The sequence below is a fragment of the Pteropus medius genome, unplaced genomic scaffold (genome assembly GCF_902729225.1).
Source record: "Pteropus medius unplaced genomic scaffold, Ma_sr-lr_union100, whole genome shotgun sequence".
Taxonomy (NCBI): domain Eukaryota; kingdom Metazoa; phylum Chordata; class Mammalia; order Chiroptera; family Pteropodidae; genus Pteropus; species Pteropus medius.
This window is the reverse complement of record NW_024351546.1, coordinates 91341-106344: the sequence shown is the minus strand read 5'-3', so window position 1 is coordinate 106344 and position 15004 is coordinate 91341. Positions and strand designations below refer to the sequence as shown.

The 15004-nt window shown below is 42.0% G+C and overlaps 1 protein-coding gene and 1 long non-coding RNA gene across 3 annotated transcripts in view; one reads left to right on the top strand and one right to left on the bottom strand.

Annotated features, from left to right (window-relative positions):
* The window catches only part of PYGB (glycogen phosphorylase B), a 55474-nt gene extending 44126 nt beyond the window's left edge, over window positions 1-11348 (bottom strand). For both annotated transcript variants that reach the window (XM_039843541.1, XM_039843542.1), the window contains exon 1: window positions 11004-11348. In XM_039843541.1, the coding sequence (XP_039699475.1) occupies window positions 11004-11246 (243 nt within the window). In that variant the 5' untranslated portion in view covers window positions 11247-11348. The remainder of the gene's footprint in view (window positions 1-11003) is intronic.
* On the top strand, window positions 10399-12076 carry LOC120586975 (uncharacterized). The gene is made up of 2 exons (XR_005648840.1): window positions 10399-10721; window positions 11472-12076. It is a non-coding gene; the product is annotated as an uncharacterized LOC120586975 (long non-coding RNA).
* Window positions 12077-15004: the final 2928 nt, after the last annotated feature.

Here is a 15004-nt window from a genome sequence, read left to right as displayed (position 1 = left end):
CTTTGTTTCTCTGTGGGGTTGTACCTTAAGTTTTTTTTTCCCCTCCTGTAAGAGATATTACTGATAAAAATTATCTTGCTTTATATATCTTAAAAACTTTACCTTTTTGAAACATATATTAGGAAATATATATTTAATAAAGAAGATAAAGGATAAAATAGTTGTAATTTTTTAAAATCTACATGGATTCCTTTTAGTTCTGTATATAAGATTTTTTTTCAAGTTTGTTCAGTTAAGGTGTGAAGTGTTTTTTTATATGTATTTACCCTTTCTACTTGACATTTTAGAAAAATTCTGTTTTTGAAATGAGGGGAACAGTCACTTTTACTTCAGAACTATCATTTTCCTTTTACAATGTCATCTTTCGAGTTTATTGATATACATTTCAAATCTGTAATCACCATAAACGTTTAAACTGTCTCATGGTATTGTATGGATTTTTTGTTTTTGTTTGAGACATATACATATATATATTTTTTTTTTTACTAAATTAAATATTTGCTTAATACATGAGTATAAATCTCATGAACTGTAATTTTAGAATTAAAATTTTCTACTTTTGAAGAAAAACGGGAATATAGAAAGGTGACAATGGCTTATATAAATTACATTGATTTTATTTTTTGTGGAGACATAATTATGTGAAAACATTATTCGGAAGTTTTCAGTAACCTCAAAAATGTTTAATGACTTTTTAAATCTGCAGAATTGAAAAGAAGCTAAAAAATTTATTATTTGTCATGAGTCAAAATAAAAGCTGTACCACTGGGTAGTCACAAGAGTTAAAAAAAGAAAGAAAGAAAACAGAGGTGGAAAGTCAAAGCTAGTAGAACTAAACTAGAAGCAGGCCTCCAGCAGGGTGGAGGCAAGGCTAACTGTCCACTGCAAGTCTCTGCTTTCTGAAGATGGGGAAAGGAAAAGCCCTTCATATTCACAATATGTACACTCATATATGTGCACACACACAAAAATACACTCATGCATGCACTCATGTGCACACATATGCAATCACATATGCTCACATGCATGCTCACACATGTGTGCACGCACACATGTGTGCACGCACATAGTAAAACACACACACACACACACACACACACACAAACCTGGAAACCAGGGAAAGGCTGCTTCCTTCAGGCTGCACATACCAGGCCCCTCCCCCATTATCCAGCTACAAACAGCTGGCTCAGGAAGAACTCCCTCCACTCAAAGAGATGGAGCTCAGGATCTACAAACTAAAAATAAAACCAGGAAGACAGATGGGAAATAGGATATGCAAAGAACACCCAGCATTTGCCAAGGGGCAAATGAAATTCGTAAAAACAGATTCATCTAAGAAGCCAAGCAACATTGATAAGGTAACGAAAGGACCTGACCAAGCATGAGAAAGAAGTAAAATAAGAACTAAAACCATCACAGAAATGAAGGCACCACTGAATACAAAACAAGGGCAAAGCCGAAAGCAAAAACTTGATGAGAAAAAATGAACGAAATGGGGGGAAAGCATCAAAAGGATTGAAGAGAAAAATAGCAATATGAATACAAAAGATACTTAACATCTGCATATGTGTCCCTGAAAGAAAGTGAATAAAACATTAAAAAAATTTTAATAGGTAATTTAAGAAAACTTTCTATACATATTAAAATCTACAAATTGAAAGAACATGCACACATATTTAAAAAGTCACACTGAGTTCAGTCTTTGCCTTTTAAAACTTTATTTGCATGTATGACTTCTAAATTACTATACAAATTCCAATACCCTTTAAATCACAAACACATAGCAATGTAATGAATAAATCCACACAGCCACTCTAAGTACCACTGCTGTCACTACTGCTCATGGTCCATTTCATCTTCCTTACTTTTCATCAGCTTGGGCTTTATTTACACTACACTTGAACTGATTTATTATTATATGGGGTTTCCATAGCACTGCACCTCCCCTCCTTCCAGACAGGCCTTAGTAACCAGTATGAAAACACACTGAGTCCAACAAAACTCAGTAGTCTGAGAAGAGTGTGAGTGAAGGTTTTGAGCACAATCATGTCCTTTTTCCTAGATGCAAAGGCTCATTTCTCTCATATACACCTACTTTTAGGGTTCTCTCCAAGAAGTTTCATAAAAAGCTGGAAGGTCAGGAATATGATCAAGATGTTTTTATTTTAACTATAAATATGTATTTTTAAAGTTAGTTCGATCTTTCTGCTAAAATTCTTAACTTTTAACTAGCACTATGGGAAAAAAAAAAAGTTCTTCCAATAGCTTATCTTTTTGTAAGGGATGGATACTGAAGCATAAAATGTTGGGCCAAGACTTAAAACATTTGAATCTCTTTCATTTTCCTCCCATGTTGAGTGCAGATGTCAAGGGTTCAGCTGTTTGTTTAATTCTGTAAATAGCATGGGGCAGCCTCCTGCTGCACCTTCAACTAAGAAGAGAACAGAAGCACCACAGCATCCAGGCCCCCAAACACCACCACTCAGAAAAGACTCACTAGGTCAGCTCTAAGCCAGGCACTGCTGCGGGCCTGCTCAGATGGAGCTCTGGACTCTGGAATTGTGCCTTGTTTGTTGCTGTTTTTGTATTTGTTTTAAGAATGTTTTTAGTTTCTGCAAATGCATTGCTCTTGTTTTCCCCAGTTGTCTTAAGATGATTTGGAGTAAAAACCACAAAACTGAAGAAAGCTTGCTGGAGGAGCCAGACAAGAAGATGCACAGACTTCTGAATTGTGCAGACTGGTGTCCAATCCCCTGAACCTGGCCCCAGGCAGCAAGGTGAACTAGGTCACTTCATCTCTCTGAGAACACCACACCTATCCCAGGGTTTAATACAGGGCTGGGCTTGGACTCAGGACAACATTGGTCCCCTCACCAGGACAGATAATCAGGGAGAGTTGGCAGTTCTAGAAAAAAAAAACACTTGAAGGCACAGGCTAGGGGACTTGCGTGCAAAGGGCAAGCCCCTTGGTAGCCTCAAACTCTGCTGCGGCAGGCCCTAGGCCATTCTAGTCCAGGCCTAGCCTCTCTCCACCCCTCCAGCCCCTGTGGCCTCCACAGTTGCCACCTATGCAACCTTGGATAGGGCCTCCCTGCTCAAGGAGTGCTGGTCAGAGAATCACTCACTCACCTGCTTCACCCTGAGAACAATAAGGATCCCTTAACCTCCCTACAAGCAGCTCTGGGGGGGTGGCCCCCTGGGGTGTTGAAGTGGGCCATCGATCTTTCTTAAATGGTCCCTTCTTGGCAATACAACTATAACAAGTGTTAAATGGCCTAGAGACAGCCCTAATTTTTAAAATTAGGTTTATTTATTAGAAACAAATCCCATACCAAGAGGCGACATCACAGAAAAGCATAAAAGCTCTTCAGCACAAATAGATGAAAAAAAGATAAACACAAATATTACATAACAAAGTACTCTTCTAAAGATATCTTAGGCATTAATGAACTCTAACTGTGGTAATGGCGTTTAATATCAATAGGCAGAGCCTTGTTTTGCTCTTTATACATTGAAATTAATTAAGCTGAACTCTGAGATCTCCAATTTATTTTCCCTTTCCTAAAAGGATTTTCGGAGTCTTAAACAGAAAGGTCTGAATACCCTGCAGGAAAAGGAAAGAAAACTTTCCAACATTCAGGCCAACAAAACAAAGATTGGGCCAATTGCTTTCACCAAGAGGAAGAACAGGATTCTACAGGCAGAGCTGGCCAAAGACGTGTCATCTTGTGCCAGGAAAATGCAGCAATGCTCATCTTGTCTATTAGATTCTTTCCGTGCCCCCAGTCTTAACACACCAGCTGTCATCTCACTGTGGCAAAGTGGGAACAGAGGGGATCCCATGGCAGACTGCTGCCTCTCTACTGGACACGGCAGAGCTGGCCCTGGCATGATGCAGGGACACTGACCACTGACCCAACACAGAGGCTGTGAACACAGCATTCTGCTATTCCACTCTGGTCTGCTCCTGGCCTCTCCAAATACATGGGGGGGCCACCTCCCTTCTGCCACCCTCCCAGCCCAACAAGGAGAGAAATGCTAGGAGGAGGGACAGTATTTCCACCTAATAGACAGCTGAGACTCACCCTCACCTCCACAGCGTGCACTCTGCTGCGTCTAAGGTGCTTTTTGGAGGGTCACAGCAAGAACAAACAGTTTTAAAAAATCACCACTGTATTGTGTAAAGATGCTGAGCTAACATTACCCACCACATCTCCTAACCCCAACCTATGAAGTCACATTTAAGCACTTTCTTTTAGAATTAAGTGCCAGAGAAACTCAGCTTTCCATCCCTAACTAGGGGGTTTTGTCTCAACAGATCATTATTTACTTTTGCATTTCAGGTAGCAGTAACAAGGTCTGGAACACGGGTCTCTTTGCTCAAAGTCAATTTGGAAGATGTAAAATATAATAAAACTATAGAATTTTAAAACTCAGAGATTTTAGAGATCACTTAGCTCTTCAGAAAACAAGTTTATTTTGTACTCTTTGACATCACATTTTTACAATTCTCTGCCTTCTGCTTTCCATGCTATTGAGCTCCACAAAATGTCTACCCACTCCTGCCTCAAGGACAATCATGGAAGTCTCTTTATCACTGACAGATAAGCCAGAGCCTAAGCAATTTCTATTATGTGATCTGGACTATGTCATGATATTTACAACTAGCAACTAGTATGGTAGTGATGTAGGAAAGAGGCATGAGAACTACATAAATGGACTAAATGTTAAAACAGGTGCTTATCAGCCCTATGGCCAGATCATGAGGAACCTACAGAACAAAAGAAGATTCCTGCTGGAATTACCAACAAACTATTTACCCATACTGTGAAGGGAAAACAGGAAAACAGTCTTTAAGTTGTACCCTACACAAATTAACCCAACGTTTATTCCCTTCAGCCAGATCATGGGGAACCTATAAAACAAAAGCTGAGACTGGTAGCATGCCTTTCACACCACATACCCATATTGTCAAAGGAAACTGGGAAACAAAGTCTTTAAACTGTAATTCATAGAAACTAAGAACCACATGTGAACTGAATTCCTCAAACACTCAGGGTCTGTCTCTCAATCTCTGTGTCTGAGCAGAGACTACATTCTGTCTATCGAACATTATTCCTTCTCTAATAAACTTACCATTTGTCTCTAACTCTGGCATATGCTTGAATTCTTTTCTGCATGTAGTCAAGGCCCCTAGGAGCCTTGGTGCAGAACTTGAGTCCCCACTGGGCCAGGGGTGGGGTATGGATTTGTCTAGTACTAGTCAGCTTTTTAAACAGCTTTCACTTTTTATTTTAAACAAGGTTTTAAGGCTGAGAATAGATACTCAGCTAAAACTGAAATTACATATAATTCCTACCCCCAGAAGGCCCTATTGAAAAACCGTGAACCAAACTCTGCTGTTACCCAATTATCTTTCTAAACTCTTATGTTCTTCACAGTATCCTAAGAACCCAGTTCTGCATAGGTAGACAAAAAGCCACCTATTGTCTGCTGTTAATTTGCTTCATGTTTTAGAATGTGTGGACTTCTAAAGGGCTTAAAGCCTTGCTTTGTGTAATGAAAAGAAAATTAGGTATAATCTGAAAAGACTTATAAAGTTCTCCCAATTTTCTTATTTGTATTTATTAGTGGATAACTGGCAAAGCTGATATCTGTGGATAATAGACAGCACATGTCATTGTGAAAGTCCCAAGTTTAATGATGCATTGTGGTTCTATAAGAGAGTCTCCATGATTTGCAGAAGCACACACAAGTTTGTAGGGGTAAAGGAGCATCAAGTCTGCAACTTACTTTCAAATGGTTTAGAGAAAAAAAAATGTATTTATTTATGCACATACATAGAAAAGGACATAACAAATGTGTTAAAATGTTTAATGTTTGGGGAATCTGAATGAAGGGTATGTGGGAATTCTATGTATTACTCTTGCAACTTTTAAAATGTGAAAGCATGTAAAATACAGTCTTAAAAAATAATTTTAAAAGGGCTGGGATGCAGAAGTGAAATTACAATATTTCATAAAGATACATAGGGTCCTTGCAGCAATCCATAGAACCTGGGTGTTAGGGTTATCCAGAGAAAAAGATGCGTATATAGAGATTTAAGGAACTGGCTCACTTCATGGTGGAGGTCAGAGTCCAAAATCTGATGGGGTGGGCAGGCAGGCTGGAGACCCAAGGAAGTTACATTTGGAGTCCAGAGGCAGTCTGCTGGCAGAATTCCTTCTTGATGGGGAGGGGTGGAGGTTTAGTCTTTGCTCTATTGAGGTTTTCAACTGATTGGAGGTCCACCCACATTAGGGAGGGTAACTGCTTTATTCAAAGCATGTTGATTTAAATGTTAATATCATCTCGAAAACCAATTATCTGGACACCTTGGTCCAGCCAAGTTGAAACAGAACATTAACCATTACAGCCTGAAAGAGGCCATATTGTCTTCTACAAAACTCTGAGAGGTTTCTTAATCTCATTAAGGATGGCTTCACCCACCTTCCACTTGGCAAGCTGTCAGGGTAATCAACGACACAAAACACCTGCCCATCATCAGCTTTTAGCCAGAGAAAATAACTGAGCTATCTGCTGTCAGGGAAGCCAGCCCACAGGATACAAGGTCAACTTCACACACACACATAGAAACACACTGAAATGATCGGTGTGTTAACAGGATTCCAGTGGTTGATCCAACTACCACCTAAAACAAAATCTCGAAATGGGGTTGTAGGCAGTGAAGACTATAAAACACTGATGTAGATTATGTTCCTTTAACTCCCAGGTCCAGCCAAACCAAAAAATTATTTGTATTCACTATAATTACATTATTAGAAATATTTAAGACAGTTTAGATCCTGTGGTAGAGCTCTTTTTCATTAATCTACCATTGAAATTATACCATAAGTTTATAAGAGCCATAGGAAACATTATTTCAAACACTGCAGGGATAAAGTAGGCTGATTATATACTAAACTGACTAGTCTATCCACCCACTGCAGGGATGATATGGGTCGGTTATATAATAAACTGACAATTCCATCCAGGGATGCAGCAGCCCGTTAAGTAGTAAACTGACTAGTCCATCCTTCACTGCAGGGATAAAGGCCAGTTTTACAGTAAACTGGCTACTCAATGCACCCACTGAAGGGGAGATATATGCCAGTTATATAGTAAACTGGCTATTTCAACCACTCAATTCAGGGATGCAATAGGTCAGTCATGTAGTAAAATGGCTCTTCCACCCTCACTGCAAGGATGTACTAGGCCAGTTACAAAGTAAACTGGCTGCTCCATCCAATCACTGCAGGGATGCAGCAGCCCAGTTACAAAGTAAACTGGCTTCTACCCACTCACTGCAGAAACATAGTAGGCCAGTTACGTAGTATCCCAGCTATTCCATCCACTCACTGCAGGAATGCAGTAGATTGGTTACATAGTAAAGTGGCTATGCCATTCCATCACCACAGTATACACTAGGCTGTTAACATAGTAAACTGACTATTCCATCCACTCACTGCAAGGGTGATAGACAGGGTATATAATAAACTCACTATTCCATCCACTCACTGAAGGGATTTAGGAAGTCGATTATATATTAAATTCCTTCTACTAACTACAAGGATGCAGCAGGCCTGTTACAGAGTAAACTGACTATTCTACCCACTCACTGCAGGAATGCAGTTGGCCCATCACATAGTAAACTGGCTATTCCATCCACTCACTACAGGGATGTAGTTAGGCCAATTGTCCACACTGCACAATATCTGCTTTAAAGACCCATGGAAGAAATCTCATACCTACTCATTGTAGAATTTATCACAGAGATTCCATGATTCTAATACTGGGTATGATCTGCCACCATTTGTTCTGGTTGCCTGATCTTATGTCTCCATTTTGTCTCCTGACCTTGTATCCTGAATTAAAACTATTTTCCTACCTTGACTGTTCTGCCCCAATGTTCTCTTTGAGATATTTCTATTAATTTGAAGCTTTTGTCTTATATCTTGCTTAAGCATTCTGAAATTCTTTTTGGATAAAGATGAAATGTCAATATAAAATGGACACATTTTATACGCAAACACAAAATCATGCTTTAGAATGGCAAGGGGACTCAGAAATAGATTACCTAACTCGATCCCCCTCATTTTAAAGATGAAAAACCAAAGCCAAGAAAGGTTAAGAGCTCAGAAGTCATATAGGCTGAACTGCAAAGCCAGGACTAAAAGAACTTGACTCATGTGAGTCATCTCTCACCATCCAGTTCTATTCCATTCCTGAGTTTAGAGTGGAGTTCAAACTTGCCATCACTTCAGAGAATTCCTCAACAGTCTTTAGAACTAGGTCCTGCCTCCTACCAAGCACACACCTCTCAATTTTAGTCAGATTTTTTACTTGCTAATTTGCCTGGCAGGCTGCGTGAAAAATCTGCTACCAAGGCCTGAGTTTCAGTTGTTTCTGCTGTTACCAAATAAAGAGTGCTAAAAAAGTTACAAAACAATAGGTAGAGCACAATACTATTTAGTGTAGCAAAAACAAATACTTCTACTTGTATAGAAAAAAGATAAACAAAATGTTTGTAGCATTTACAGTGTTATTACTAGGTGGTGAGATTACAGTTAATTTTTTTCTTTTGGCTTACCTATAGTTTCTAATTTTCCCTCCGGTAATCATAAGGATTTGGATGTGTGTAAAAGACAAAAATAATAAATAAAAGCACGCTATTAAGAATAGATAGGGAGTCTATCCCAGTCTGAAGTAGGATGGCGCAAGTCTTTGAGGCTATTCCTGGGGCTGGCGGGTATGCCTCTGCAGGATTTTTATTGGGAGCCCAACTCTCCTGCACTCCCACCCTTGTGGGGCTTGTTTCAGGTCCATTACATGCAAACGTGTAACTATGGCAGAAAAGGGAGATGAGGAGCTTATTTTCAACATGAATTAGCCAGCCTGAAGCACTTAAATTCTAATTTTCTTTTTTAAAATGGCCTTCCTGTCCAGAATAGGCAAACATCTTTCCATTTACAGGCTGTGTGGTTTCTTTAAAGAGAAAAAGGTTTCTACTTGTAGCCACCATAGCAGACAACCAAAACTCAGACCACTCACTGAGGATCAGCAAACCTGGTTTGTGAGAAAGATTAATTCTGTTTGTAAAAGGTCATTTCTGTAATCCTTGAGCCCATCATTGGCCTTTTCAGGACCTAAAGATATATAAACTCTAAGCAGAGCCCTAAGGTGTTGGGGTGTGTCCTGCTCCAGCTCCAGCTCCAAGGACATGTCCTTGAATATGCGGTCAAAGCCATACCCTTGTCATCTGCTACATGGACAATAAAAATGATGTTGTGAAGCAGAGCTCTGCCATCAGCAGGGAATTCTGGGGGAGCAACTGCCTCCTGGCCAGTTTCCCTGGCAAAGTCATCCTTTGTTGCAATAACCTGTTTTAGCCATTTGGTAACACTTCTTTCTACACTGTCTTGCATACTAAATATGAAGAAGCCTAATTGGTATTCCAACAAACCTGTCCTTTTAACTATCTTTTAGAAAAAAGAGTGCCCTAGAATAAGTTTGGAAAAGCAATCTCTCTTAGCAATTATTAAACCTTTTTAATGCCCAATGAAAATCCTCTAAAATACAAAGCTACTGCCCAGTGCCCAGGTGTACACTGCAAGTCAAATCTTTGCAAACTGACTTCAGGCCTACAGGTGTGTCCTTTCCTTGCCAGTTTTCACACTTAGTATAGCAGAAAGGACAAAATCCATGGTCAAGTATAACAACGACAGAAAGACCTGGCAGCAGGGGGCTGGCCAAGCCTATGATATACCTATCAAACTGAAAACTACCAATGATATTGGAGAAGCATACTTACTGACTTGGAGCTGCTGAAAAAGTTACAAATGTTGAATGAAACAGAAAAGCCACAAACTTGTATACAAAATATGCTTTTTAGAACTATGTATATATATTTAGGAGTAGAAAAAGATCTGAAAAGACATACACCTATATTTTAACATAGATAGTTAAAATATCTACATACTAATTGATAGTAATGGAGACTATCAGTGACTTTTATGTATTTTGTATTTTTCTACCGTAAGCATAATTTTTTGCAAAATATAAAAAGTAATAATTACTTAACCTCCATGAACTTTAAGGTAAGTAAAGTTGTTTAAAAAAAATGTGGAAACCTCAAAGACAGAGACTTCTTTATGGGCTCCTTTTTCTGAGCTCTAACCCATCCTGCTTTAGAAACCTCCAAAGATTTTCTTCTAATCACTACTTAGCCAAAAAAAGCCCCACAATTCCCTGCAGATGACTGAGTTCGCCCCCTAACAACACATGAACCCAGGCCTGGTTCCAGTACCCTTTTCTCCCACATGCTCGTGCAGAAAAACAAAGGCTGGGGGAGGGGGCAGGGGTAGGGGAAGGAGGAAGCCCCGACTCTGCAGCCACAGCTAGTGACAGGCCAGAAAATTCCGCCGGGATCCAGGGCTCGGAAATTGCGAGGAGCAACGGACCTCTGCAAGGCCAGGCTCCTCGCGCAAGGGTTCTGCTGCTGCTCAGCCCACAGAGGAGGGGGGCTAAGGCCAAACCCCCTGGGGCCCCGCCTGCAAGCCACAGATAGAGACCGCCCGAACGCGCTCTGCGCCCTGGCTGGCGTGGAAGGAAGTACCGGGCCAGGCCTGTGCAAAGCTGGCTAACTCCCAGAGAACTGCGGCGGCTGGAAGGGAGGCGAAAAGGTGAGGCCCCACCCAAGGCTATTCTTCGGCGACAGGTCGGTGTATGGGCCACTGCTGGGCTGCGGACTGGGGGCGGACTGGGGTGATCGTGCTCAACTGATACATTCGGTAGGCACGGGCCTAACGTGCCTCTTTCTGGGGCGCCGTGCAGCGTTTTGCTGTCACTTCTCGTGGGCCTGTGGCTCAAGAGACAGGGCACCCTTTTTCGGGGTGAAGCAGCGGGCGCAGGAGGATGAGAGGGGGAACCCAGGCAGGGCACCGGGCCTCCGGCAGCCGCCTCACCTTGGGGTCGCGCTCGTAGTAGTGCTGCTGCGTGCGGATCCAGCGGCCCACCAAGTGGTCGCGCACGGTATGCGCCAGGGCGAAGAAGTAGTCGCGGGGCGTGGCCACGTTGCGGTCCTTGACCAGCGTAAAGTGCAGGTGCCGGTTGAAGCTCTTCCGCACCTCGGCCACGTCGCCCAGTCCCGCGATCCCGCGCACACTGATCTGCTTCCGTTTCTCACTGTCCGTTAGCGGCTTAGCCATCGCGCCGGCGGAGGAGAAGGAAGAGGAGAAGGAGAGCAGATAGGAGACGCGAACACCGAGGATGCTGAAGCAGTTCTGGAGCCAAGGGCTGCGGCGACTCCCGCTGGCACGGGCCGCGCCTGCGCTCTGCGCCGGGGGCGGCGCGGGGTGGGGCCTCCCAGAGAGGCGGGTCCGCGGGGCGTGGCTTTAATCTTTGGACATTGGCGGTGGCTTCCCATTTCATAGATAAGCTGAAGTGGCCTGCACACGGCCACCCAAGAGCTGACTCCAAGATGGCCAAGCCTGGCAGAAGTGTGTGGAGCCTGGAGAAGCTGGACGACTTGGAAATCAACGCTGCAGTCCTGTTTGTCCCTATCCCTCCAAGGGCAAACAAGGAAAAGACGCTGCCCCGCCACGCCCCCACCCCGGCTTTTGGGATTTCTGGGGCCTGTGTCCCATGCCCTTCCCAGGAGCACCAGATTGGAGTGCTCTGGGTGCTGGGGTGAGGCCGTTAAGGGAAACAGTACACACTTGAAAGGCAGCCACCAACACTTAGTGGCGCAGCGCAGATTCATCTTGAGGTCCTGGGTGGCTCTGAAAACACCACCTAAGAAAGCAAAACTTAGTTTGTACTGAGAAAGTGCCAATCTGCCTGTGATCCTCAGGCTAGGCTAACAGACACTGGTAGTGAATAGGAGATGATAGCTTTCCTCAGGGCATGCTGTGACCCTGAAGTGTCACAATGACTCCTCCTCTGACGAACCACTGCTTCTTTATCTATTGAGAAACCTTGTTCCCTAAATCACTGGCCTTCAGACACTTTGCCCTTTAAATTAAATCAAGAAGAAGGACACATCCACCTCTGGCCTCACTCAGACAGGTGCTGCCCCTTCCATTCTGAGCTTTAGAATGGGTTTCTGGGCAGAGCTTCCAACATCTGCTTAATATGGTGGTTCCAAGGAAACAGGGCCCACTTCGCACCCAGCCCTGCATCTCTCTGAGCCTGTAGGAATACAGCTTCATATAAGTTTCACCTAGAGCCCCACTTCCCTGAACTTAGCCTTTTCCTTTGTTCCCCGGCATACCTGCTCCCTCATTGCAGTGGGTCAGTAAATCCAAGTTAGTGCGACCGCAGGTTTGCCCCGATGGTTTTAGACTGATGGGCCTCAAGGTTCCTAACTTATAGTGAGGTCAAAATTGCCCACAAGAGATGTTATCAAAGGCCAGGTGCAAGGAGTTTTCCTGGTGTGATGCTTCTGATGTAGGACAGGCAAATTTCTCCAAGTTGGGGGGAGACCAAGCCCTGCACAGAGAGAAGAAGAGGGTCCTTTGGCGGAGAGTGTGGAAAGAATTCAACACCCATGCCAAAGTTAGAGTCAAAAGGAAAGTTTATTAGAAAAGGGGTAACACTCCACAGAGTGTAGTCTCCTCTCAGAGGCAGAGAGGGAGAGGGACAATGAGAAGAACAGAGAGAAAAGGCACTGAGAGGGACCCTGAGTGTTCTGGGAATTCAGTTTATATATCATTCTTAATTCCTGCGTGTTATTATCTAAAAGACTTTGTTAACCCATTTCCTTTGATATTGACATACAGTGAAGAAGGGGAAGAGTATGTAGCATGAAAAAGTAAGAATACGTAGCGTGAAAGGCCTGCTGGCAGTTCCTAGCCTGTAATCCATAGGTTCTCCATAGTTTTGGTCATAGAGAATGACTCTCGGTTCCTGTTTCTCCTTCTCAGGTGTGGAGAATGGGCTATTAGTAACCCAGCAGAAATCTTCCTCTGTTCTGAAGATGTCCTCCTGGCCTGGCTGCAGGGCTGATCAGCTTATTGCAGTCTCTGATTGTGGCTTGATTAACATTTTTAATTCTCTTGCCTCCTCCCTACACTACTTTCAAAGTTATCTTCTTACCTGGACACTTTTCCAGCTGCAGACTTCTCAGTAGACAATACACCTGGAATGCCCTCTGTGCTCCACATTTGCACATACCCACCTACTCCAGCTCTTGAATTCTATCTTGCATTAACTATTCCCTCAGGATTTAAGCCAGCATGATGAAATTTCTGTCACCAATGGCAGGACTGTGAGGGTCTCAGTGATGCTGCCCAGCTTGAATAGAGAATCTGCAGACTAATGCAATCTCTTGGAGAGTTATCTGGCAGTTCATGAGAAGGGTTATAAAAATGATTGTGCCCTATGATTGGTTGTATCACTTTGGGGCATAGTTTTCAAGGAAAGTTTCAAAAAACAAAAGCAAGTTGTACAAAGATGTTTTCTGCTGTGCTATAGGTTATACTTAAAACTTGGCAAAGGTTTGACTGCCCAGCTATGGAGCACAATGAGCAAGAATTGGGAGAGTTAATGTTTATTGATCCTTACTGTGCTCTGTAGATGTATTAACTCTTAACCCCCACAAATAGCCTCCTATGTCCCCACTTGGTGATGCAGAAGCAGAACTGCAGAGAAGTTAAAATGCTTCCCTAAGCTCACACAGCTAGTAAAGGATACCACCAAGATTCGCTCCTAAGCCACATACTGCTTCACTGCACAAGCCCTCCACAATTTCTCTTTACTCAAAGTTAATATCATAAACTATTGTGTTAGAAAGGGAATGACAATTTTCATAACTAACTAGGAAGGTGTAAAGGACGGTACAGTAAGGATAAATGGAAAGACAGAAATAAGAAGGATGTGATGCAGAAATGAGAGTAATGTTTTTAATTTTATTTCATTTAAATTGGCAACTGTGTTGGAAACACAAATTTATACCAAAACATAAGCACTGGTTATTGCTGAATGGCAGAATTATCAGGAGGAGTTATTATTTTTCTCATACTTTTTGTATTACCTGTTTTTTCTATAACATATTTTATAATTAGAATAAATGTAAGAAAAATTAGAGGCCATAGACTTTATTAATGGTTGCTGATTTAAGAACTATATGTTCTCTCTTAGTCAAATTGACTTTTAGTTCTTTTTTTGTTACTCCTGGTTAAGTAAAATTTAAGTCATTCTATCCATCCTTCATGGCTAATCTTCTTTTATGAAATTTTCCAAGATCCTCCTACGCAGATGTAAGTTCTTTCTCCTGAGAACTCCATGATCATCCTCTCTATTATGTCATTTAGTCCAGTCTTGAATCTTCATAATGTGTGTGGTTGAAGCAGGGAGGAGTCTTTTCACAATTGTGTCCCCTCATTGCTCTCTGGCCGCTGTATCACTGGAACGGATAAGTGAGCTCATGAGTACCTCAGCCATTTTCAGATAAATAATTTTGAGTTGGTTATATGTGCTGTGAAGAAGAAAAGCAGGCTGAGTGGCTAGTGGGAGCTGATGTTTGAATTGAGGCTTAAAGATATTAATGAATGAATGAATCTGGGGGACGCAAGTGCAAAGGCCCTGAGCTGGGAACCCATTTGGACAGTTCATAGAACAGAAAGTCCAGTGTAGGTGGAGCAAAGAGAATACCTGAGGGCTACCAGAATTTGCCACCCTGAAAATGCCACTTTGGTATATGAATTATTTTGATATAGGACATTGAGAAACAGTAGCAGCAGGAAAATCTTTAAAATCAAGATATGAGTTTTCCTTTCGTAAAGAAAAATTATATTTATAAAGCAAATTTACATTTGTAGAGATGTTTGCCTCTCCCAACTTAAGTCTGCATATAAAACTTTACTAATAGTCAATAATATTGTAATAACTATGTTTAGTGTCAGATGAGTACTAGACTTATCGGGATGATCACTTCATAAGGTATGTAAATGTCTTGTTGTACACC